General features: G+C 35.3%; 1 protein-coding gene and 1 long non-coding RNA gene across 6 annotated transcripts in view; one reads left to right on the top strand and one right to left on the bottom strand.

The window, feature by feature from the left end:
• The window catches only part of LOC136030916 (uncharacterized), a 145656-nt gene that overhangs the window by 32115 nt on the left and 95406 nt on the right, over positions 1-18135 (bottom strand). The window lies entirely within an intron of this gene.
• The window catches only part of LOC136030913 (transcription factor GATA-4-like), an 88834-nt gene that overhangs the window by 61629 nt on the left and 9070 nt on the right, over positions 1-18135 (top strand). Inside the window, exon 8 of one of the 4 annotated variants that reach the window (XM_065710019.1) lies at positions 7050-7267. The exons of the other annotated variants lie outside the window; for them this stretch is intronic. Coding sequence (XP_065566091.1) covers positions 7050-7099 — 50 coding nt within the window. The 3' untranslated portion in view covers positions 7100-7267. Of the gene's footprint in view, positions 1-7049; positions 7268-18135 lie in introns of those variants that run through there. 4 annotated transcript variants of the gene reach the window in all.

Below are 18135 nucleotides of genomic sequence, written 5' to 3'. Positions count from 1 at the left end.
GGGGACATACAAGATGGGATTTGTGGATGTCTGATTATAGATTTTTGACCACGGAGATTATAGTTGTACCCTTGTTATGCTTCCCAGCTTTTCAACTTCAATATTGGCTAAAAAGGAGCATTTCTGTGCGATTTTAGGACAACGTCATCAAAACGAATTTACAAAAAGCATGTATATATGATCAATAACCTTTAAACGAGCCATTAAAGAGCTCTTGATGATCTTGCAATAGTCCCCTAGCTTTGGTAGAAAAATGTAGACACACCACTGCTACCCGTGTAGAAAAACGATTATTCGCGTTCCTCCAAATGGGGGGTCTCAAAACACCAGCGAAGAATTTTCAACAATGGTGATTCCAATAGTAAAAGCTTCAAATCAGCATTTTTCTGTGGTTTGAAGCTCTTATATTTCTGTGATAAGCTTTGTTTTATTAAGATAACCCGCCTATACCTAATTTTTCCGACGCCCAGAGGTGTTTAGGGCAGCAATGATTGACTTTCACGTTCGACCATTCTCAGTTAAAGACCAGAGCTCGTTGAGGGAACAATGTGGAACTCTTCACTCGACTTGAAGGGAACGATCGATTGCGATTCGTTGTCTACCTCTCTCCTCGAAGTCCGAAGAAGTCCAACACTACACGTGGTAAAAAACTGTCCTTTTTTCATTCGAGCCGTACGACCCCAGTATTGCCACCTTCGTGAGTTACCTTGAAATGGGAAGCTTTCGGTTGTATCCCTTTAGTAGTATCCCCTAACTGGTTTTAAGGATGCCCAAGCCGCTACTGTTTTCTTCCTTTAATGATTTAAGATGACGAAGAGATTTAACGGTGACCCCCCTCAGAGCAAGGTGCAGGTGCTTAATAGCATACAGCAGGTGTGTAATAGGGAATGTTTTCTCAGAGATAAAGGTGCATGCAACGTAATAGGACATATTTTCTTTGGGTGTTACCTTTTAGAGAATGTTGTTTCTTTAATAGTTTAAAAATCCACGAAGGCCAGAAAAAAAAATTCAGGGGCTTCTCAAGTAAGGAAATGGCCCCAATTGATTATAACCCTACATTTTCATACTGAAAACCTATGAGGGCTAAAAAAACATTCAGGGCCGGGCCCGCTGGTGGGGAACCTTCAATACACTGGAGCTCTAGCAACCTTTTCCTCTGAGGCCTCTAATCTAACATAACAACCTTTTCAATTTGGGGAAGGGATCCGTATAAAAACAATTGAACTGAGCCCTAGCAACGAAACCATTGGGGAGGCCCCTAGCAACCAATTTTACCGGGGCCCCTATTAAGCAGTTCAACCAGGAGGGAGTAAAAAACCCTACCAACCAATTCTGACAGGGGCCCCTAGCAGTCAATTGCAACGGGGTCCCTAGAATCCAAGTCTACCGAGACCCTAGCATCTAATTCCACCGAGGTCCTTGTATTAACTTTAATCAAACACATAGCATCCAATTCCAAAGAGGGGCCCCAGAAGTCAATTTTAACGGAGACCCAAGCATCAATTCCAATGGGGGACCCTAGCAACGAATTCCAACGTGAGCCCTAGGAAACAATTCCAAAAGGGTCCTAGCATCCAAGTCCATTGGGGCCCCTAGCAACCTATTTCACTAACAAGATGTTTTTAAAGACGTTTCAAGATTTTTCAAGATATTTTTAGGACATTTTTCATTAAAACGTTTTTCAAGACATTCCAAGATGGTTTTTAAGACAGTTGTTCTTCAAGAGGTATTTCAAGACGTTTCAAGACGTTTTTTATATGACGTTTTTCAAGATTCATTCGGTTGTTACGCAATAGGAGACTGTTTACCTATGTTAAGGATGAAGCATTCTCATGTGACAAACTAGAGGTCAGGGACCCGTGGGGGAACCCCCGCTTGTAACTGTAGACACACTTGGGGTGCTACGTAATGACGATGGACACGTGGATTGTTACATAGTACTTTAAGAGTTTTCTGTTTCAATGCGCTTTTTTCCCGGGCAATCTTTTTAATCCAAAGACTTTTGTCCGCATTAGGATTCAAAACACATTTTCACTTTATGGAATCAAGCTATAGACAGGTGGGCTATGAAAGTTTTCCTAATATTATTATTCGGCTAATACTTTCTATGCTATAACCTATTCCACGCCAGGAGAATTCCCTGTCCTGCTTACTAGAATGATTAAATGGACCACGTATTTTCAACCCTTTCCAAATGAGAGTGCACAAGCATCCCAATGCTGTTGATTTTTGATCTATTAGATACATCTTCCTCTTAAACCCATTAATTTGAATTTGATGCTAGCAAAATCATATTTTGAAAAATAAAACACGTAAACGATGAAAAAAGTGACTCATTTTTGCATTTACTTATTTCTGAAAGGTTTTATTGAGAATGTCACGTTTCTTCGAGCCAAGACTATGTATATTCACACTACTATGCTAATATGTGTGTGGTCCAACCTATCAAGCAATTCCAGACGGTAAGGGTTGTTATTATAGGTTTAATGTATGCCATATTAAGAGATATTTTAAAGAGGTCTTAATGAAAATGCCTTGTTCCTATTGCTCTATTAGATGCACCTGCCTGTTACATTCTATTAATTTAAATTTTGATACTAGCAAAATCACATTTTAAAAAATGAAACACGTGGACGAAGTAAATAGATTCGCCTATTTGTATTCGATTATTTCTGAGAGGTTTTAATGAAAATACAATGTTTTATTGAGCCAATACTATGCAATTTCACGCCCCGTGACATTATACGGCTGGCCCACCCTAGAAAGCAATTCCAGAGGGGAAGGGTTGGTATTAGAGGTAAATTTAAGCCCTGTTAAGACATATTTCAGGGAAGTTTTAATGAAAGTGCCATATTTCATTTGCTCTATTAGACGCACCTGAAAGAACAAAGAGGCACATTTTTGCATTTGATTTTTTCTGAGAGGTTTTTAATTAACATACCACGTTTCTTTGAGCCAAGACGACGCATATTCATGCCACTGTGACGATATGTGGCTGGCCCACCCTAGCAAGCTATTCAAAGAGGGAGGGTTGTTATTACAGGTAAATTTAGGCCATATATCAATAAGATATATGTCTGAGAGGTATTAATAAAAATACCACGTTTTTATTGCTCTATTAGACTCACATGAAAGAAAAAGAGACACTTTTTTCCGCTGGTTATTTCTGACAGGTTTTAATAAAAATGCCTCATTTATTTGAGCCAAGGCTACGCATATTCAGGCCACCGTGATAATATGGAGGGTTGTTATTAGAGGTAAATTTGATACACACTAAGAGATATTTCTGAAAGGTGTCAAGGAAAATATCTCGTTTCTATTGCTCTATTAGATGACCTGACCGTTATGTTCTATTAATTTAAATGTTGATACTAACAAAATAGCATTTTGAAGAATAAAACACGCAAACAATAAAAAGAGACATATTTTTGAATGCAGCTATTTCTGAGAGCTTTTAATGAAAATATTACGTTTCTTTGAGTCAAGACTATGCATATACACGCCAAAGTGACAGTATATGTGGTTGGCTCACCTTAGCGAACAGTTCCAGGGGAAATTTAGAGGTAAATTTAATCCACATTAGCAGATATTTCTGAGAGGTCTTAATGAAAATTTATCGTTTCTATTGCTTTGTTAGACGCAACAGCAAGGAAAAAGAGACAAATTTTTACATTCTGTTATTTCTGAGAGGTTTTTAATGATAATGCCGCGTTTCTTTGAGCCAAGCTTATGTATATGCACGTCACCTTGACAATATGTGGCTGGCCCATCCAAGAAAGCAAATCCAGAGGAGGAAGGTTGTTATTAGAGGTAAATTCAAGCCATACGAAGAGATATTCCTGAGAGGTCTTTATGGAAATACAACGTTTGTTTTGCTCTATTAGACGCATCTACAACAATAAAGAGACAAATTTTTAATCCGGTCATTTCTGAGAGGTTTTAACGAAGATACCGTGTTTCTTTGAGCCAAGACTATGCATATTCACGTCACCGTGACAAAATGTGGCTGTCCCGCCCTTGAGAGCTATTCTAGGGGGAGGGGGAGGGTCTCTATTAGAGGTAAATTTAAGTCATATGAAAAAATATTTCTGAGAAGTTTTAATGAAAATTTCAAGTTTCTATTGCTCGATCTGACAAATGTGCAAGTAAAAAGAGACATGTTTTTGCATTTGGTTATTTCTGAGAGGTTTTCATGAAAATACAACGTTTCTTTGAGCCAAGACTGTGCATATTCACGCTAACAAGACAACATGTAGCTGGACCACCCTAGAAAGTATTCCAGCGAGGGGGAGGGTTGTTATTAGAGGTAAGTTTAAGCCATATTAAGAGATATATCTAAAAGTCCCTAATGAAAATCCATCATCTTATTGCACTATTAGAGACACCTGCAACAAAAAAGGAGAACCAGTTTTGCCTTTGGTTATTTCCGAGAGGTTTTAATGAAATGCCTCCTTTCTTTGACTTTTGTCAGATTTCAGCCCCTCCAACGGAAAAAATCTTTTAACATCTCCCACCATAACTTTAAGCTATATTACATGCTAGTAAAATTCACGTCATCGTGGCGAACTATGGATAGCAATCGGCACCCTCTGGCACTCTTCATAATTCCAAAGGCATTTTTTCAGATATTCTTATGATTAAAATATGTTTTAGATCCATTGATTTGTGTTTTAACAATCTAACCATAAAATGATATCCCCATGTCAATTCATACCACGGTGGCGAACTAAGGATGGCACACGGCACCCTCTGGCATTCCCCATCCTGACTCAGATGTTTTCTTCAGGTATTTTCTTAATAAAATATGCTATAAATACTTTGGATTTTGTTTCGCAAGCCATCCTCAACATGATACGTTATGTTGATTCACGCCACTCTGACAAACTATGGATTGTGCACGGCGCCTTTTTGCACCCTCTATCATTCCTAAGGTATTTAAATGTATTTATTTGTCAAAAATCATGCTTTAAATCCATTAGCTCTTGTTTATGCAAGCCATTCTAAACGTGATACACAATGACAATTCACACCGCCATTCCAAACAATGACTGGCCCTCTAGCACACTCTGGCAACCCTCATCATTCTTTAGCGACCCCTCAGACATTTTCTAGATGTTTTCTTGTTACAAATCATGCTTTAAATCCATTGGTCCATGTTTTTGCAAGCCTCCGTCAACGTTATACACCTTGCGAATTGTGTACCACGGCACTGTACAACTACGACACCCTTATCTAAATTAACTAAAAATGAACATTGTTTTTATTTGAAATCGGATATTTCACATTTCATCGTTAAATTACAATGTTCCTTGGCAATTCCAAACCTGTGGTATTCAGTAGCTAGCTTTAGCACCCTCTGGTTTGAATTATCGCAACTAAAGCATTCAGAAATTTTCCTAGAAAAATAAACATTTACACTAGAAACGATTGTTTAAACTTGAAGTTAAATTCCCAGGGGGGTTTCTTTTGGTGACTCCTAGCAATTGACGCCAGCATGGCCAAAATGGCTGGCTAACACCCTTTGGCCTGCATTATCATGCCTAAAGCATTTTCTGCTATTTTTCTATAAGAACAATCGTTTACGGTTTGCACTTGAGTCAATCATTTAAACTTAAAGAAAAATTCCCAGTAGCGTTTCTCCTGATGACTCCTAGCAATTGAGGTTGGCGTGCCAAACGCAATGACTGGCATATGACACCCTCTAGCATGAATTATCAAATCGAAAGCATTTTCAGAAATACAAAAATAATATGTATATATATATATTTTGCTAAGTTCTATTTTTATTACTATACTTAACTTAACTATCATGTTGATTTTTTTTTTTCATGAATGTAGTTGTAAGTTGATTTTTCACTTCTTGAAACGGATTATATGCTCATTTTTTCTTCATGAAACTTAATGTTTCTTTATTTTATTTTTCTTCGTTAAAATGATGGCTGCTGGTTTTTGCTCGTGAAACTTGTTGCATGTTGATTATTTTGTTTGTGAACCATAATGTATGTCGATTTTTCTTCGTGAAACTTATTGTATGTTGATTTTTCTTCTTGAAACTGATCATACTTTAATGTTTTCTTCGTGAAACTTGTTGCATTTCATTAATTTTTCGTGTAACTTGTTGTACGTTAATATTTTTCTTTTCGTGGAACTATTTGCATGTTGGTTTTTTGTGCGTGAAACATGTTGTATGTTGATCATTTTTTTCGTTAAACATGTAGCATGCTGAATTTTTTTTATCGCGAAACTTGTTGTAATTTTAGTTTCTCCTCAAGAAACTTGTTGTACACTGATATTTTCTTTTGTGAAACTCAATTTATCTTGATATATTTCTCCGTGAAACATGTTCCATGTTGGTTTTTGTTTGAAAAACTTGTTGCATGCTGATTTGTTGTTTGTTAAAAATAATGTATGTTGCTTTTCTCTTCGTGAAACTTATTTTAGACTGATTATTCTCTGTGAAACTTGTTTTATTAATCGAAAAACCTGTCGTATTTTCTAGTTCTTCATCATGAAACTTGTTGTGTAGTGATTTTTATTTATGAGACTTGTTGCATGTTGATTTTTTGAATTTGAAACTTGTTGTATGTTGATTTTGGTTTTTTTCATACACTTGTTATTTGTTAGTTTTTATGAAAATTATTGTAGGTTAATTTTTTCTTCGTGAACTTGTTGCATGTTGATTCTTTTTCTTCAGGAAACTAAATGTGTCATGTTTTTTTGTCGTAAAACATGTTGCATTTTTTGGCTTGTAAAACTTTTGCATGCTGCATGCTGGGTTTTTACCCGTAAAGAAAAATGTAAGATCATTTTTCTTTCTTGAAATATAGTGTATCTTGATTTTTTCTCCATGCAATTTGTTGTATATTTATCTTTTCTACGTGAAACGTGTTACATATTGAGTTTTTGGTTCGTAAAACTGTTTGCAAATCGATTATTTCCTCAAGAAACTGAAAGGATCTTAATTTATGTTTTCGAAAAGCTTTATATATTTTCATTCCTTCTTCACGAAACTTATTGCATGTTGACTTTTAACTTCTTGAAACTCGTAGGTCCGTTTTCTCCTAGTGGAACCAGTTTTGCTCCTGGAATTGTGGGCTGATTTTGGAAATTCCTGCTCTTGGAAGTTCGTGAAATTCGCTGTAGGTTGATTTTTTTCTCTTCACGAAGGATGTTGAATGCTCATTTTCTTCGTGAAACTTGTTGTATGTTATTTTTTTTCAACATACTTATTGCATCCTAATTTTCAATTTTTGTATTTATTTTTCTGAAACTTTTTTTTAAGGATTTTTTCTTCATAAAAGTTGTTATAAGTTAATCTTTTTTGTGCATCAAAACTTGTTCTATTTTTATTTTTTCTTCGTGAAACTTATTGTATGATGACTTTTCTACGTGAAAGTTGTTGTATGTTAATTTTTCATTCGTGAAACTTAACTTATCTTGATATTTTCTTCGTCGAACTTGTTGCAGGTTGGTTTTTCCATCATGAAACAAGCTACATGCTGATTTTTTTTTTCGTAAAACTTGTTACATGTGAGTATTCTGTTCAAGAAAAATTCATTTGTCTTGATTTATGTCTCCGAGAAACTTTTTATAATTTTATTTCTTCCTTATGAAACTTGTTGCATCTTGGTTTATCTCTTCGTGAAACTTGCAGGCCATTTTCTTACATGCTATTCGGTTCCCTTAACCTAAACGACCTACCTTACACACAGTAGGTTAGGTTAGACGGCGCGTTGCAAAAATTAAAACTAAAATTCTTTCAAAAAGTTTTTTCAACGTTAGCATTCTTATTTCAACGAATTCAATCAGACCTGATATATAAAATGATGTAAGATGATAAATTCATTCAAATGAAACAAAATTAAATAATTAAATACAAGTTTTCAGAGCTAACCTTGCTTTTTTGGCAGCTAGCTTCAAGAGCCTTTTTTGTAACTGGTTCAATACTTTTATAAATTGGTTAAGTAAAATATTTTGTAAGAATATTTCTAATCTAATTAGAGTATAGAGAATCTAGTGAATACTCCCCCAAGTCCCTATTTAAAGAAAAATTATTATTTTTTTTAGATTAATTTTGATTGATTGCCGAACCACCTGTTTTATCCCCAAATCATTAATAATGATATGAGATTTCTCAAAAAGTAGAGTGTGGGTGGGATTATTAAATATATGGCAAGCTAAAGCAGAATCAAAGGAGTTATTAGAACTATTAGAAATTAATGCTTTGTCTATGTCTTCTCTATGTTGATGTAGCTGTTTTTCTCGATTTTGATGAGTTCTGCCAACATAGTAATAGCCAAAGTCGCAAGGTATTTGATAAAACCCTGTTTGGCTAGTAACTGGGGTTTTATCTTAACAGGAGTTTAAGAAATTCGTGATTTTAAAATTATTTGTGAAAACTACATACAGGTTATTTTTTGTGTTATTTTTATAATATGGCTTAAATTTACCTCTAATAACAACCCCCAACTCTGGAATTTCTTGCTAGGGCTTGGCCGGCCACACATGGTAAAGGAGGTGTGAATATATTTAGTTGTTTTGTTTTTTCTTTTTTTATGTGTTTACTCCACAGTTTTATGCATTTTCGGGGTTATAAGAAAATTATTATTATTATTATTATTATTATGCATAGTAATGGCTCAAAGAAACGTGGTATTTTCAAAAAAAGATTTCAGAAATAACCAAATGAAAAAATATTTTTCTTTTTCTTGCAGGTGCGTCTAAAAAAGCGATAGAAACGATGTATTTTTTATTAAGACCTCTCAGATATATCTCTTAATATGGCCAAAATTTACCTCTAATAACAACCCTACCCCTCTTGATTTTCTTTTTATGTTGCACCCGCAACATATTGTCATGGTAGCGTAAATATGCATAGTCTTGGCTCGAAGAAACCTGACATTTTCACTAAAAACTACTCACATTCTATCAAACGCATAAATGTCTTTTTTTCTAGCAGGTTTGTCTAGTAGACCAATATTTGATTTTGCTACTATCAGGATTTAAATTAATGAGATGACACTAGCAAGTGTATCTAATAGATAAAAATCAATAGCATTGGGATGCTTGTGCCCTCTCGGGTGGAAAGGGTTGGAAACACATGATCCATTTAATCATTCTAGTAAGTGGAACAGGGTGTTTTCCTTGCAAGGTATATATTATAAAGTAGAAAGCATCACCCAAATTAAAATATTAGAAAGAATTTCATCGTCAGGCTGTCTAGCAGTCCATTTTATGAGGTGAAGTGTTTTTCGAATCCTAATGCATACAAAGATCTTTAGATTATAAAGATCCCCTGAGAAAAAAAAGAAGTAAAACGGAATCCTAAGGAAAAAACCTCTCTTAAAGTATTACTTAACAACCCACGTGTCCATTTTCCTTACGTAGCACCCCATGTGTGTGTCCTCAAGAGTTACAAGTGGGTGTTCCTCCACGGGCCCCTGACCTCTAGTATGTTGCGTGAGAAAACGTCATCCTTAACAAAGGTAAGCACTATCCTATTAGGCAATATACTGGTGTACGTAAGAAAATCCCACGTGCGCGCTACCTTTAGTTACAACCGAGGATCCCCTACTTGACTGGTGGACCCTGATCTTTAACTTATCAAGCGAGAATGTCTCATCCTTAACATAAGTAAAAATTCCCTATAACGCAACATGCACTGGCATCCTGCCCTGAAGGGGTCGCCGTTAAACTTCTTCGTCAATTAAATCATTAATTGAAAAAAGTGTAGCAGCTACGGGCATTCCCGTTACTAGGTTGCAGCTATTTTGCAACTAGTATACTGGAATTTCATTAGATTCAAAATTACGTATTCAAGCCCCTCTGAAAAAAATTTTATTTTAACTTGGTGCCCATATATGAACTAAGAATTTAACATTTAACTTTCAGTAATACATGAAGGTTTATTGCTGATCAAATTGGAAGATTTAGTATATGTCTGCAGTTATAATGGTTTGTCAAAAAAACATGTTGTTGAAAAAACATGCTATGTGGGAGTGAATAACATGCATTCGTAATTACTGGTAACAATGTTCATATTCTGAGCATGAGACCTGATTTATTGTTCAAGACAGCCCGTGAAAGAGAGAGAGAGAGGACGAGAGAGAGAAAAAAAAGAAAGAAAGAAAGAGAGAGAGAGAACGAGAGAGAGAGAGAGGGGGGGAGAGAGAGACAGAGAGAGAGAGAGAGGGCGAGAGGGGGAGGGGGAGAGAGAGATGGGAAGAGAGGGAGAGAGAGAGAGAGAGAGAGAGAGAGAGAGATTTTAGAAGCTTAAGAAATTGGGAAAAGAACAGTGAAAACAGGTGAAATGAAATAATTTTGGTCTCAACTGGGAATTCAATATTACTGTGAAAAAATTGGCAATTTATGAATATCAAAACTGCAGGGTCACACAACTGTGTTTTCGTGCAAAAAGAAAGAAGAAGAGAAAAACAGAATTAAAAAGAGTTGAAAAATAAAAAAGATTTTTTCGAAATATAGGGAGAGGACGAAACAGTCTAGGAGAAACATGCCCCCTACCTTCCTCTAATTGGTGTCTCTGGATTAAAGTCATATTCTATCCGCCCCCCCCCTCCTTGGTCCTTGGCTAATTAAGGTATTGAGGACAAGTTTCCCACAAAGTGAGAAATTTTACTCTCCAAATGATCTTTTCAGTAACGAACTTTAATGATCCAATTTCTTTATGGAGGAAGAAACTTTGAAGTGACTAGTGTAAGTAATATTTGTAGTTCCTTAAAATACCTTTTAGGCATCACTTCGATACGGCTTTAAAGTCGGATCGATCCCAAAATTGATATCAACATTTACATCCCTCGAATTTTCTCTGTATGACAGATGTTTTATTGTGTTTTCGGTCGAAACTTCCTTTATGATATGCCTTGATGAAACCTGATTATGTTCTATTTTATTTTTAAAGTTATGCCATGTCTTCATCAAACGGGTCGTGGTAGGGAACTGTAAGCGAAGAACATGCGTCAAAAGCACCCCCGACAATAAAGAAAAATTTTTAAAAACAGTAAGATCTTAAAAAAGATCTACTTTTTTGTTGGCTAGAAATATACCAAACTTATTAATATTAAAATTACCATAAAAAATTTAGCGCCTGTGAAAATTTGCACAATTAAAGAAAAAGGGGAGAAACACCCCTAAATAAAATGCGATCTTGATGAAAATTGTATTCTAGCATCGTATTCAGCATTTCCAAAATCTCTTTTTTTTAAGGTTTCCAAAGTCGTACACGCAGAAACCGGAAATTTTGAAATTTTCTTAGAAATTTTATAACAGGCGTGTGTTTATTTTTGTTTTTTCCCGCAGAGGTGGTAATTACATCAAAACAATGGTCGTAGAATACTGGATAAGGGGTTCCGAATGGAATTTAAAAGTCATAGTGTCTTTTTTTTAAATATTAAGAGAGATTTATGCCATATTGCGCTGTAAATCCAAATCTTGTTGCAAAGAGGGCCAAAATACCAGCGATAAAAATTTAATTGCCGATCGATACTAAGAGTGGATTTGATTCCCTACTATTGCAAAAATATTTTTAAAGTAAAGTAAAAACTAAACTTACATGTTACAATCAAGGGGGCACATTAGAAATTTTTGAAAACTGTAGCCTAGTTTTTATGTAAATCTATTTTATCGGTAAAATGATCATTTATTATTTGATTCTATTATATGATGTGTTTCAAGAGGGTGTTAGTTTTTTTGGAATATTACATTAGAAAATATTTTCCGCCATACAAGTTCTTCGAAAAAAAATTCCATTAAACAAAACTGAGCAGAAATAAAATTGAATAGTCTACGATGAGTAAAACAACCACAAATCACAACCAATATAAATAAACCCCAAAATGAACATAAATTACAATAAATAACCGAGTCAAACTCAGAGCGAGCAGACATAAATATGAGTAGGGTTGACAACCTCCATGCCTTCTCAAGACCAGAATATGATTTACGCTTTAGTGAAAAAAAAATACATTAATTCAAATAAATTCCTTAAAGTCTTGAAAATTTTCGACTTATTAAAGTTCAAAAAGTTAAAACATTTAAAATGTATTTTTAAAGTAAAGTGCAAATTATGTTCTGGTCTTGAAAAGGCAAAGGGGTTGTCAGTCCTACTCATCTTAATTTTCTGCTCGTTTGGAGTTTGACTTGGTTATTTATTGTAACTTATATTCCTACCCTTAGGCATAGTTGTACTAGTAGTCACAGTAGTAGTGTCAGTGTTAGTAGCACTAGTAGTAGCAATAATAGTAATAGCACAAGTATTAGAAGAAGCCGAAGTAGTAAAAGGTTGCCTTTCGGTCATTTGAACATCCCTCTCATCAAGTCCTTGAAGTTTCAACTTAATAAAATTAGCCGTTACCATGACATTGGCGATATGTGTTTTGGATAACCTATATATTTATACACTTCTTGAAATTTTTATCTTTATAATCTTAGCCTTACAAGTAGTTGCAATAGAAGTAGTAGTTGGAGGAATAGTAATAGTAACACTACAAGTAAATATGCGCACATATTGCCTATTGGTCAATTGATCTTTCCCTTTAAGCATTCTCTGACAGTTCCAACTTAATACCCCAAAAATTCTTGAGCTACGTCCTTTTGACAACCTTAATACACATAGTGTCTTTTTGTTAATTTAAATTTGCCTTCAATATTCTATCAAATTTTCACCTTCATAGACTTGGCCTTAATAGTATTAGTATTGCAGTAGTTGTGGTGGTAGTGGGAGAAGTAGTAGCAGCATTTGTGTTGTATTAGTAGTAGTAGTAACAGTAGTAGCAGCAGTACTAATAACAGTAGTATGAGCTACATTTTTCCTTTTGGTCGGTTAAATATCCCCCTCATGATGTCCTGGGAGTTTCACCTTGACACGGGAACCCGTTCAAAATATATTGCTGATGTGCCCTTTTGACGCCCTTCTCGTCTCATACAAATTTCATGTCTTAAAAGTTGTTGCATTTGAAGTAGTAGTTGGAATGGCTTAGTAGCAGCAGTAGCAGTAATAGTAGCATTAGAAGTAGGAGCAGAGGTAGTTTTAGTTTTGGCATGTACATATTACCTTTGGTCAGTTCCTCTTCGCCTTTAAGCATTGTCTGAAATTTCTAACTGAATGCCCTAATCAATTCTTGTTTAGCGCCCTTTTGACAATATGCCTGCACACAGCGTGTTTTGATTTAGTTCAAGCTCTTCCTCAGTATTCTATCAAATTTTCACCTTTATACGCATAGCCTTCATATTTACTAGAATCATAGTAGTAGTGGTAGTAGTAGGAACAGTAGCAGCAGCAGTATTAATTGCAGTAGTAGTGGGTAAATGCTGCCTCTTGGCCAGTTGAACATACTAATCATGATGCCCCAGAAGTTTACTCTTGATACGGTAAGGTGTTTGAAAAACTTTGCTGCAATCTCTGTGCACATAGTACATTTTGATTTAGTTTAACTTTCCCCTAAACAATTTCTCAGATGTCTATTTCAATAACCTCAGCCTTGGCAGTACTCGCTACAAAAGCAGTAGCCTTAATGGTAGTAGTAATAATAGTAGTATAGTATCGATGGTAGTTGTAGTAACAGTAGTAGTAGCGTGCAAATAATGCCTTTCGGTCAATTGATCATCTCCCTTAACATTTCCTGAAAGTTCAAAAGTTCAAATCATTTCATTTGCCCTCAAATCATTTCAGACCCTTAAGAAGGGCTTTATAACTTCCAATTTCCAACCAAATAAGCCCTATCCAAAGATTATACGACCATTCATTCGATGAAAAACCTTATATACCCCAAGGGCATAACTTATAACCCTTATCCCAGGGCTCTAGTGGATTGTGTAAACCCTCTAGGCCTTTTTACATGATCTTTGGATCATTTTTAACATAATGGCTATCTCACAATTTCGATAAGATACGTTTGGAGAAAAGAGAGCGTTGGGCAGTGGAGCTAGTTCCCCTCTATTGCTTTTGACTCTTAAAAAAGAACCAGAACTTTTAATTTCCAATTAAATGAGCTTCATCTAAAGTTTATACGACCATATCTTCCATAAAAACCTTACATTCCCCAAGGCATATCTTACAACCCTTGCTCCAGGTTCTAAGGGCTTTTGCAACCTCAACATCCTTGTTACATGATCTTTGGACTATTTTGAACAAAATGGCAATCTCAAAACTTATTTCGAATGCATTTGAAAAAGAGGACGCAGGGGAGGGGGCATTGTTGCCCTCATGGAAAGGACTTTAAGAACTTCTGATTTCTAATTGAATGAGCCATTTCCAAAGTCTATATGACCACCCCCTCCATAAAAAACCTTAAATGTAACCAATGGGCAACTAGTATAACTTATTGGCATTGCTCTGAGGGCCGCAGGGGGGTCATCCTCAAAGACATAATTTTCAGACCATTCAACTACGTGAACAGAATGGCTATATCAATCTTCTGATTGGATGTGTTTGGGGAAATGATGAGCACGGAGGGGGGTTGGTCGCCCTTCAAGCGCTTTTGACTAAAAAAAAGGGGCACTAGTCAATTTAATTTCCAGTCAAATGAGCCCTTGTCGAAGTTTCTAGGACAACTCCTTCAATAGGACATGCCGTGGTCCAAACAAATAAAAAAAATACTACATTGTGCTAACATTGTTCTTTCTTTAGGCACCTCTAATCCGCTGCCTATGAAATATCACATCCTATGCCTAGACTAAGACAGAATAGTAGGAGGATTTCCTTGGAGTAGTATTTTTTGCAACGAGTCTTCCTCTAAGCCGTATCATATTTTAGTTATAATATAAATGTAACGTATTGAAAATTCATTTTTATATTTTGGGTGCCTCTTCAACAAATGAAGGGACCGGGGTAATTCCGGGTTGATTTTCATTTTTTGAAACATTGCGATGAAAAAGTAAAATTTTACCATAAAGCCCAGATGCATTTGAGGCGGAAGCCCCCTCGTATTGATACTTATCGAATATGATATTGAAAAGGAACAAAAAATCGAATAAAAATCAAAAAGAAAGTAAAGAACTACATTAAAACTAAAAACAATAAAACATAATTCTGTATATGAGGTGAACCTTTATTCTTTACTGTAAAGTTTAGCTATTTCTTAACTTGTTAGAAACCCTCCGCAAATGAGGAGCTGGCCCTCCTTCCCTTAAGTCCAGCTCTTTACAAAAAAAATATAGGGCTTTGCTGAAAACATTTATAGGTACACAAAATATTGTTAATGGTAGTTGCAAGTGATTTATTTATATATCTGTAACACTTGCAATAGCGTTTTATATACCAACTGCCCTTTGAAATATTTGAATAGAATGTCTTATGATTTTAAAGGGAACGTGCTTCAATGAGATCTTTCATTCTTGATAAATTATGAAAAATATTTTCATCGTATTTTGACTGCCCATTTTATTCCATTTTGATTATTCCATTTTATTGCAGTTATTCTTAAAGCATTTGATGCAAAAAGTTGAACTGTAGCAGAAAGTGCAAAAGGTCAAGGGGGAGGAATCCCCGCTTTTAACAAATTCGTAATTTCTTCTTTGTGTACCTTATCATTTGGTTTGGTTTTTAAAAATAGGCCCTAGCTCTCTCAAGAAAAATGAAAAGCCAGGTGATCACAGCAACACATCAGTAGCATCCTGGAAACTTCTTTGCAGATCAAGTTCAAGCTTACATGGAATATTTGGAGTAGGAGGGAAACGGGACTCGAAAACTGAATTGAGGGGAGAATCCTGCAATGGGACTGTTCCAAGTTCTATTGAAAACTTTTTTTTTGTTCAGTTTTCAAATAGCATTCTAAAATTATATACCGTTCTGTATTTTATTATTATCAAAAAAAAGATCCAATTAACATAAAAAAACAAAAATACCATTCATACCATTCTACACTAATAATAAAATCGTATATCAAACAGTTCGTGGTAACGAACTGTAGTAAGGAGCGACCCGGCTCAATAGTAAACGAAACTCTAAAAAACGGAATTTTGATGCAAAAAGATACATCAAAAGAATCGAATTTTCATACTGATTCTAAATATATAAGTTTCATCAAAATTGTCTTATGACAAAGAGCTTTTAATTTGTTTAAAAAGTAGAGTTGTGGCAAAGAGTCAAACTTTAGCGTAAAGAGCGAGGGATTGCGGAGGGGACAACCCATTTCATATATGGAGTAATTTCTGTTCGTTTTAATCTCGCTCCTTAATTTCAGTTTAAAAAAAACTAGTTTTTTTTTTATTTAATTTCTGAACGTTTTTGAATTAATGCATGTTTGATTTTGGCTCTCCTCACATAAATTACTAAAATGAAATTTGTATATTAATTCTTTTTTTTGGCTAAATGGCTTTCTCTTAGTTTTGATCAGACGATTTTGAGAAATAAGGGGTGGGGAAGGAGGCCTAGTTGCCCTTCAATTTTTCGGTTACTTAAAAAGGCAACTAGAACTTTTAATTTTTAACAAACGTTTTTATTAGTAAAAAATATGCGTAACTTAAGAATTAACTTACGTAACAAACTTTTATATTCTTATATTTTTATTATGTATACAAGGGGGTTTGAACCCTCGTTAATACCTCACTCTTTACACTAAATCGTAAGTTTTGTCCATGACCCCTGAATCAAAAAGGCCGTAGAATAAATAGTTGAAATTACTAAAAATACTTTAGCATAAAGAGCGAGGTATTTATCTCCTCCTAAATACCTCGCTCCTTATGCTGAAGTATTTTTAGAACCCCGCATATGCGTAATAATCTCTGTTCGTTTTAAGTTTCAATGCTACTCTTTACTTTCAACTGAAAAAACGTTTTCATGTTTGTTTTTTCATTGTTTTTTTATAGTAATGCTAGAAAATCCTGCGCCCTTTTCATTGAATTTTTCTTCCCCCATGACATATTCCTCCAAGGAAAGATCCTCCCACATAGCCCCATCCCCTGAACCCCACCCCCAAACCAAAAAAATCCCCCTGAAAACGTCTGTACACTTCCCAATAACCATTACTATATGTAAACACTGGTCAAAGTTTGTAACTTGCAGCCCTTGCCCCATGGATTGTGGGGGAGTAAGTCATTCCCAAAGAAATAGTTATTATAGTTTTCGACTATGCGGAACAAAATGGCTATCTCAAAATTTTGATCCGTTGACTCTGGGAAAAAAATGAGCGTGGGAAGGGCCTAGGTGCCCTCCAATTTTTTTGGTCACTTAAAAAGGGCACTAGAACTTTTCATTCTCGTTAGAATGAGCCCTCTTGCGACACTCTAGGACCACTTGGTCGATACGATGACCCCTGGGAAAAAAAAACAAAAAAAAACAAAAAAATAAACACGCACCCGTGATTTGTCTTCTGGCAAAAAATACAAAATTCTACATTTTTGTAGATAGGAGCTTGAAATTTTTGTTATAAGGTTCTCTGATACTCCGAATACGATGGTGTGATTTTCGTTAAGATTCTATAACTTTTAGGGGATGTTTCCCCCTATTTTCCAAAATAAGGCAAATTTTCTCAGGCTGGTAACTTTTGATGACAAAGGCTAAATTTAATGAAACTTATATATTTAGAATTAGCATGAAAATTCGATTCTTTTGATGTATCTTTTAGCATCAAAATTCCGTTTTTAGAGTTTCGTTTACTATTGAGCCGGGTCGCTGCTTACTACGGTTCGTTACCACGAACTGTTTGACAATGGGCAAAGTTCATAGCTCGAAGCTCTTCCCCAAAGAATTGCGGGGGATTAAGTCATTCTCTAAGACACAGTCATTAAATTGTTCGACTATGCTGAACAAAATGGTTATCTCAGAATTTTGATTGGGTGACTCTAAGAAAAACGTGAGTGTGGGAGGAGGCCAAGCTGCCACCCAATTTTTTCACTTAAAAGGGCAATAGAAATTTTAATTTCCTTTCAAATGAGCCTTCTTGTTATATTCTAGGACCACTGGGTCGATAATATCACCCCTAAACTAAATAAAACAAAAAAAAACAAATAAAGACAAATAAAAACAAATAGGCGAAGAATCTTTTCTTTGGCAAAAATACACATCCAACGTTTTTGCAGGTAGGAGCTTCAAACCTCTACAGTAGAGCTCTCTGATATGCTGAATCTGATTGTGTAATTCTCATTTAGATTATATGACTCTGAGGGGTCGTTTTCTCC

This window comes from Artemia franciscana, chromosome 9 (assembly GCF_032884065.1).
Source record: "Artemia franciscana chromosome 9, ASM3288406v1, whole genome shotgun sequence".
NCBI lineage: Eukaryota > Metazoa > Arthropoda > Branchiopoda > Anostraca > Artemiidae > Artemia > Artemia franciscana.
This window is presented reverse-complemented; position numbering and strand designations above follow the sequence as displayed.